This window comes from Lolium rigidum, chromosome 3 (genome assembly GCF_022539505.1).
Source record: "Lolium rigidum isolate FL_2022 chromosome 3, APGP_CSIRO_Lrig_0.1, whole genome shotgun sequence".
NCBI lineage: Eukaryota > Viridiplantae > Streptophyta > Magnoliopsida > Poales > Poaceae > Lolium > Lolium rigidum.
This window is the reverse complement of record NC_061510.1, coordinates 32,272,022-32,280,975: the sequence shown is the minus strand read 5'-3', so window position 1 is coordinate 32,280,975 and position 8,954 is coordinate 32,272,022. Positions and strand designations below refer to the sequence as shown.

Here is an 8,954-nt window from a genome sequence, read left to right as displayed (position 1 = left end):
TAAATTCATCGAAAAAATTGTTAAAAATTATAAGGCCCATCTCATTTATTATTCCCTCTGTCCCCATGCATGTTTATGAACTTTGTTGGTCTTATCAAATTGTCCGCCATGCCTTATAATCTTGGAGGTAGTACCATGTAGATTATACTAGCTTTCTAATAATTGAAAACATATTTTGGGACTATTTGCTAGATTTAGGGTGAAATTTTTGAACAATACTATATTTTTTTATAGCCTAATCATTACACCAGTTCTATCATCCTTGACCCAACGCCGCACAGTTAAACACATGTTTGACACACAACTATCTGTATGCTAGCTGATGTATAACTAACAACTTATATAAGTACTTGAAGTATGACTAATGCCCTCGAGCACCGTATGCAGTCAACTGGCGAGACCTATCGAGCGGTAATCATTCAAAATATCGGTAGCGTCGGTGCAATGCATCTTCACTACAACTAGGAAGTGCATAGGCACATGTAGGTGTTAACACATGATTGGAAACCCTACACACAAAAGACACCATTTTATTTTCAAGTCCGCTCGGCAAACCGACGTACATGGCGGAAATGAGAATGTGATGTTTCAGACTTGAGCGAGCGATCCCGCCAACATCGGTAAACAATGCGACTATCGATATTCTATTCGTACAACAATAGACAAGTAAAAGTATATTTGATGCCAATAATAATCAAACACAACATGATGTAAGCAAAAAATGATGCTAAACAAAAGTAGTAGGGAGCGTGGGGTGCCCTTAGCAATAATGCCAGCTCGGCGCTCCATGAATGGGCGGGCAGCTGCCATGTGGGGTCCGGGCACCGGTCCGATATTCCCGCGATCGCATTGGCCCAGTTGTTTTGGCCCCGGCTCCAAGAAAGAAAAACATCCGGCTCCGGGCTCAGGCTCAGCTCCACCATTTCCGGCGGCGGCTGCCTCGATCCGACCCATCTCCTCTCTCGGCCGCAACCCTACCGGGGGGAAGGCCACTCGCGCCGCGACTGCCCACCACGCGTCTCCCCTCCCAAGTTTCACGGCGGCCTATATAACGCCCGCCTACCCCGCCCCCCTCTGACCATTCCCCTCTCTCCCTTCCCCGATCCGCCATGCCTCCCCTCACCACCTCCCTCCTCTCCCGCTCCGCCGCGGGGCCCCGGGTCACCGCCGCCGCCGCCGCCGCGATCTCCAAGCCCGCCGCCGCCGTCGCGGAGCCCGGCTCGTCCCCGTCACCGTCCGCGCCCGCGCCCGCTCACCCTCTCCCCGCCCGCGCCCGGGCCGCGTCGTCGCCCTTCGCGTCCGGCCTCGCGGGCCGCCTCTTCGGCGGCCGCCGCGCCGCCGCCCGCTCCTCCTCCTCCGCCACCGCCATCTTCGAGCGCCGATTCGCCTCCGCAGGTAACACCACCGCGACCCTCTCTCACCATCCTCTCCCAATCATCGCATCGCGTTCCGGCCTCTAGCCCTTACTAACGGGTCCTCTGTTTGCTTGTTCCTTCCGCAGCCACCAAGAACTCGTACGATGAAATCCTCACCAGCCTCGCCAAGCCGGGAGGCGGAGCCAACTTCGGCAAGTACTACAGCCTACCGGCGCTCGCCGATCCGCGGATTGGTAAGTTATTTTCCTCCTACTTCTCCGTCGTTTTTCGCGCGCCCTCGTCCCCGCTATGTTGCCGGCCTCTGTTTTCCATGGTTTGTGCCTGTGTCTCGGGTGAATCGGGAATCTAACAGGGCACAGGGCGACGCTGGCCTCTTTCGACCTGTTTATATTACCTACGATTTTATAGCGGATGAATTGTGTTTGGTCCTATACGGAGATGCATAATAGGCTCCGATCTGCTCCTGCGTTCGATTGTGTGTAATGTTGCTCAAATTCAGACGCTCGCGGGTTTCTGTTTGTAAATCATTAATTAGCTGATGATGAAATTTGTCTCTGGATGAATCGCCGTTCTCTTGTGTTTGTTTTTGCATGTTTAAATCTGCTTATACTGCTCAATTACGTCAACTCCGAAATTTTGACCCATCACTTGTTTTTACCAGATCGTCTCCCATACTCCATCAGGATCCTTCTCGAGTCGGCAATCAGGAACTGCGACGACTTCCAGGTCACGGGGAAGGACGTTGAGAAGATCCTAGACTGGGAGAACAACTCCACCAAGCAGGTCGAAATCCCCTTCAAGCCTGCCCGTGTACTCCTCCAGGTACTGATCCCTGCCACAGTCTCCACTTATTATGTGCTCCATGATGATGTCCAGCTGCTGTGGAAGGAATAAAGGTGACTAGTATGATAGAGATTCGAGTCAATAGCTTTTGGTGGCAGGACTATTGGAAATGGAGGTCCCGCTTTCCTATCCTTTCGAGAAAGTGGAGGCCCCTGATCCCCATGTATTGTGCCCGTTTTATTTTATGTTGTGCGATTGCTGCTGTCTCTTTAGTTGTTTAAAGATAGTTATATTCCCCATCCACAGTAGGTACTAATAGGTTTCCTTATAAAATTAGCTGCATCGTCACCGAGTATTGCTGTTGCAGTGTCAATTTTAAAAGTCAACACTTCCTATTTTAGTCTTGCAAGTGGTAGCGTGAGCTGGATATATTGCTTATTTTATCCCGATGTTACGAATTCTGATGCGATGTTTGATGATGGGAATCTTCGTTCTGCTTTCTAAAATATTCAGTTTATTTAGTTTTGCCAATTTTCTTTTTATACAGGATTTCACTGGTGTCCCAGCAGTTGTTGATCTTGCTTGTATGAGGGATGCTATGAGCAAACTTGGCAGTGACCCCAACAAAATTAATCCTCTGGTGAGTTTACAGACCACTAGTTACATGAACTACATTCTTGTCTATATAATTTGTTAGAATTTTTTTGGACATGCGTCTTTGATGTACTGTAGCATGCCATATATTGGACTAACTGGAATGGGAATATGGAATGGGAATCCTCTGGTGCTGGTAGCATGCCACATTTCATTACAAAAAATAAATAATTAAGTGAAGGGAGCTTTTGGTTGATAAAATTGATAACTATGTTAACTAGCTTGACCATAGCTGTTGAATGAACTGATAATTTCTGTTTGCTAATATGCTTTCTATGTTTTGCCAGTGTCAGTATTCTGGATTTCTGATAGCATCGTGTGTGCCCTAGTTTATTGTTATCACAACTAACAACCTAATTGTCTCATCTTATTTAATCATTTAATTTAACTAACAGTAAGGTGGAAAATGTGATTATGTTTTAATTCTGAACTGGCATGCTTCTACTGAACACTGACTATTCATTATTGATAGTTTTTATGCCATATTCCCATTCCAGTTAGTTCCAATATATGGCATCTATTCTAGTTAGTGTTTTATGGTATGTATGTTTGTAACTTCTTTATCCTAGCATCTCAATATCCTCTAATTGATTAGAGGGGAGCCCTCAAAAGGTAATCCATATGAACTTTCCCCCTCAGAATGGGTGCTAATGAAGTCTACTACTGCTCCGTTTGTCAACTGATCCTCAGAGGGTAGCTTAGCAATTGCAGTTCAATGCTTCTATCTTGTGCTGTTTCTGATATTGCTGGATATATAATTTTTCAGGTACCTGTAGACCTTGTTATTGACCATTCAGTACAAGTTGATGTTGCAAGATCGGAAAATGCTGTTCAGGCAAATATGGAGCTTGAGTTCAGCCGTAACAAGGAGCGGTTTGGGTTTTTGAAATGGGGTTCGACTGCATTCAACAACATGCTTGTTGTTCCACCCGGATCTGGAATTGTCCACCAGGTACCAATTCTGATTTTCTTTTCAAATATTCCTGCGAATTATTTCCACTAGCAAACAATAATGACAATTCCATTTTAGGTGAATCTTGAATATCTGGCCAGGGTCGTGTTCAACAATGGTGGGATCCTTTACCCTGATAGTGTTGTTGGCACTGATTCTCACACAACTATGATAGATGGTCTTGGCGTTGCTGGATGGGGAGTTGGTGGTATAGAGGCAGAAGCAACTATGCTTGGCCAGGTGAAGTTAATATCTGTTGCTAACAAGTTCCAGATAAGATGAATACAACCTTTTATGCCTGTTATCTGAATTGAGTGTGATTTGTTCTGCAGCCAATGAGCATGGTCTTGCCAGCAGTTGTTGGTTTCAAGTTATCAGGGAAGCTGAGGAATGGAGTTACAGCCACAGACTTGGTTCTAACAGTAACTCAAATGCTTAGGAAACATGGTGTCGTTGGGAAGTTTGTTGAATTTTATGGTACCCCTCATGCCATTGTTTTTATATCTCAGCCACTTCCTTTTTAGGAGCTTCTCTGATCTTACATATACACAATTCCAGGAGGAGGTATGGGTGAATTATCACTGGCGGATAGGGCTACTATTGCAAACATGTCACCAGAATATGGTGCAACTATGGGTTTCTTCCCAGTTGATGCGAAGACATTGGAGTACTTGAAGCTAACTGGCAGAAGCGATGAAACTGTATGTTATATGCTGTGACTGTTTGATTTGCATCTTAACTACACACACATCTTTACTCTTTTTCTGGCGGTTGCATTCTTTAGGTGGCCATGATAGAGTCTTACCTGCGCGCCAATAATATGTTTGTCGACTACAGCCAGGTGATTTCATACTTTATCTAGACATAATTTTTTGGTTATATGTTAGTACTCCCTCCGTCCATAAATAGATGCCAAAGATTTATTTAAATTTGAATGTATCTATACACTAAATCGTGTCCAGATACATTCAAATTTAGACAAAATTTTGGCATCTATTTATGGACAGAGGTAGTATTATTTATTTACTTATATGATACTGATACTTCTCCCTTGGTGTAGGTTCAAGCTGATAGAGTGTACTCATCTTATTTGGAACTTGACTTGGATGAGGTGGAACCATGTCTGTCTGGACCAAAACGGTAATGTACCTGGGTAACTCTTATCCTTGGCGTGTGCTTGGCCTCTTTCATGACTAAACTAACGATATACTCAACAGGCCTCATGATAGAGTGACGTTAAAGAATATGAAGTCAGATTGGCTCTCTTGCCTAGACAATGATGTAGGATTCAAGGTAAGAATTTGCACTGTATATTACGGAAATACTCCGCCATTGTGATTCTTGTGCTATGTGCCACCATCCTGGTGTTTATTGATAAGATGAAACTCCCGTTTAGGTTAAATCATTCTTGGACACCCTATGAAACTACTATGTTGATTAGACGACTGGAATTCAATACCTCTATAATATATTGTACAAAATACATAGGCAAACACTTTATACCAGCTAATTTTCTGTACTTCATTTTCCCTTATCCTTTTATGCTCACCACCCAGTTTTTTTTTGCAGGGTTTTGCTGTCCCAAAGGAATCACAGGGTAAAGTTGCTGATTTTTCCTTCAAGGGGACGCCAGCAAAAATTAAGCACGGAGATGTTGTAATTGCGGCTATCACCAGTTGCACGAACACATCAAATCCTAATGTTATGCTGGGAGCTGCTTTGGTTGCCAAAAAGGCTTGTGATCTTGGCCTTGAGGTTTGTCCCTTGACTTTTGCCTTTAACTGTATGATTTCTGCTTAGACTTAATGTCCTTAGTCATTTTGTCTATATAGCATATGCTATTGCAAAATATAAAAGGAACTCCATAATGTTTGTAGTACTTCCTCCGATCCAAAATAAATGTCTGTGACTTAGTACAAACTTTAATCCCTGACATTTATTATGGATTGGAGGGGGTAGTTTATAACTTTATAACTTCATGTGCAACATGAGTCCTATATTAAAATAAGATAATTTTTACGAATAAAGTTATTGCAGCCTTTTTACAAGTGAAGCGGACGATTTAATGTACCCCCTCTGTCCTGAATTAGATGTCACAGATTTGTCTAGATTCACATGTATCTATACACTAAAATGCGTCCCATGCGTATCTCAACAAACTAAAATTCGGGACAGGGGCAGTACTATTTTCGGGACAGGGGCAGTACTATTTTCTGTGCTGATGTTCTGATAATTTCTGTAGTCCACTGTCTGTAATTTAACATTACTGATGTTAATTAGGTGAAACCTTGGATTAAGACAAGCCTTGCGCCAGGTTCTGGTGTTGTGAAGAAGTACTTGGACAAGAGGTGACTCTTGGTTCTCCATTCCAAGTTTCCTTTTATTTTGGAGCCTTGGTTTTAAAAAAATCCTACATTTTCCTATGCAGTGGTCTGCAGAAATATCTAAACCAGCTTGGCTTCAATATTGTTGGCTATGGTTGTACAACCTGCATAGGAAACTCTGGAGATCTTGATGAATCTGTAGCTGCTGCGATTTCTGAAAATGGTGAGATTGACACGCTGGATGTGAAAGGCTTGCAATGTTGTGAAATGTGTATTTTACTCATGTTTTTTGTTTCAGATGTTGTCGCTGCTGCTGTGTTGTCTGGAAACAGGAATTTTGAAGGACGTGTACATGCATTGACCCGAGCAAATTATCTCGCTTCTCCTCCATTGGTTGTGGCCTATGCCCTCGCTGGCACGGTAAGTGAACATGCATTTCCCAAGTTTTAAACATCTGTATAATATTTCAAACTTAACTGTTGAAGCACCAGAACAAATCAGGACTGTTATCATTTATGTAATGCTACTGCTTGGATTATAATTTGTTAGTGCAGTTCGAATTTCTACCTAAAATTATTCTTTGGTTTTCTTTGCTAAACCATGGAACTACTGGAGCGAATCGAGAATTTGTTGTTTATGTAATGCTATTATTATGACTGAACAATACAGTTCATGAGTATGAGGACGGTCCAGACTACCAAGCTAACTAGTTTAAAATTCTCCCAGTTTTTTGTCTGATTTTCTTAGCTAATTTGTGGAGTGTGCTGCAGGTTAATATTGATTTTGAGAAAGAACCAATTGGCATCTCAAAAGATGGGAAGGAGGTTTACTTCAGGGATATTTGGCCTACTACTGATGAGATTGCAGAGGTTGGCACTGCAACTATCATTTTTTTTTTTCATATTTATCTCCTTTCGTTCTTCAAGAACATATTTGATTTGGGATATTCCTCATAAATAAGCTATTAATTCTTGTAGGTTGTGAAGTCAAGCGTACTCCCAGACATGTTCAAGGGCACATATGAGTCAATCACCAAGGGAAATCCAATGTGGAATGAGCTGCCAGTATCAGCAAGCACTCTGTACCCATGGGATCCAACATCAACATACATCCACGAGCCTCCTTATTTCAAGGATATGACAATGACCCCTCCTGGGGCACGGCCTGTGAAAGATGCGTATTGTCTTCTCAATTTTGGTGACAGTATCACAACTGATCACATATCCCCTGCTGGAAGCATCCACCCAGACAGCCCAGCTGCCAAATTCTTGAAGGAGCGCAATGTTGAAAGGAAGGACTTCAACTCATATGGCAGTCGAAGAGGGAACGATGAGATCATGGCTAGGGGAACTTTTGCCAACATTCGTCTTGTGAACAAGTTCTTGAAGGGAGAGGTTGGGGCGAAAACCATCCATGTTCCATCAGGGGAGAAGCTTGCTGTATTTGATGCTGCTATGGTAATATACTAAAACTTAGCAATATATAGTACTATAACTTAATTGAATCTAAAGTTTGCTTTTTAGTAATGCAACATATAAGTCTGCATAATGAGCGCTCAAATCTCTCATTGTTTATATTCTTGTGTTTTTTGACAGAAATACAAGAATGAAGGACATGACACTATTATCCTGGCTGGTGCCGAGTATGGCAGTGGCAGCTCTAGGGATTGGGCTGCAAAGGGGCCAATGCTGCAGGTAACAATGCTTCCCCATGACCTCTTCACCTTATGTATGATATGCCACAAACTGCCACTAACATGTGCCCTTTCACTTGGTGTCTGCAGGGAGTAAAGGCCGTGATAGCCAAGAGTTTTGAAAGGATTCACCGTAGCAATCTTGCTGGAATGGGCATCGTCCCTCTATGCTTCAAGGCTGGGGAGGACGCTGACAGTCTTGGCTTAACTGGGCATGAACGCTACTCCATCCAGCTTCCTACCGATGTGAAGGAGATCAAGCCTGGCCAAGATGTCACGGTCACAACCGATGATGGAAAGTCGTTCACGTGCACACTCCGCTTTGACACTGAGGTACATAGAGTATTTCCTGAGCATCTTTCTAGGCCAATGTTGTTGACCATCTGTAGTGATTTCTGATAATGCATTTTCTGATTGCTCCTTCAGGTGGAGATCGCATACTACACCCATGGCGGTATTCTACCATATGTCATCAGAAAGATTGCCGCCGAGCAATAGTGTGTTCTTGAGATGAATGCGATGAGGCAAATTGTAATTGTTGTAAACAGTTTCTTTAGCAAGTCATGTTTGAGGAATACCCCTCAAATAACATCTGAGATATCTGCAGAGAACTCAGAAATTTTGAGCGTGTAACAACGTTAGATGATCATCGCCCAGTTTTCTTTTCAAGGCACGATGTTAATAATATGCTTCATAATTGATGAGATGCTTTTGCATATTGTAAGTATTCGTACCTATGAACACACTGGAAAGTGGAATCAGGTGAATTAAAGTCTACGAATTTTTAATGCAAGGCTTCATTGCATTACATCTATACTCATGTATCTGGTTGAAGAACATGAGTTGGATTAGCATGACAGCTAGTCTCGCAATGTATGCCGCCATACATGTTTATCTTCCAATAAAATGTACTTACTCTGTTCCTAAAAAAAGCTTCAGCATTTTTTCTAGATATGGATGAGTCTATATTGTGCTGAATCTACATCTACATGGCCAAATTTCTGATAATGACTTAATCTCGCTTCCCAGATTATGTAACGCTGATGGAATGCTCGGAGCAGTTTCCGTTCTTACACCTGATAGAATGATCAATGTGCGGAAATTTCCCCACAGGAATTTGCGATAATGCCTTTCATACTTTTGAAAAATTTCTTGCGGTAAAGGAGACAAAA

At 42.8% G+C, this 8,954-nt stretch overlaps 1 protein-coding gene across 1 annotated transcript; it reads left to right on the top strand.

Moving 5' to 3' along the window:
• Window positions 1-1,109: 1,109 nt before the first annotated feature.
• On the top strand, window positions 1,110-8,570 carry LOC124701392 (putative aconitate hydratase, cytoplasmic). Its single transcript, XM_047233442.1, has 20 exons — window positions 1,110-1,395; window positions 1,502-1,609; window positions 2,038-2,198; window positions 2,707-2,799; window positions 3,580-3,765; window positions 3,844-4,005; window positions 4,098-4,242; window positions 4,324-4,466; window positions 4,550-4,606; window positions 4,826-4,905; window positions 4,983-5,058; window positions 5,335-5,520; window positions 6,046-6,113; window positions 6,194-6,312; window positions 6,388-6,509; window positions 6,860-6,958; window positions 7,067-7,546; window positions 7,685-7,783; window positions 7,873-8,115; window positions 8,209-8,570. Exons 1-20 carry the CDS (start codon window positions 1,110-1,112, stop codon window positions 8,278-8,280), a joined length of 2,985 nt encoding a protein of 994 aa, XP_047089398.1. The 3' UTR covers window positions 8,281-8,570.
• Window positions 8,571-8,954: the final 384 nt, after the last annotated feature.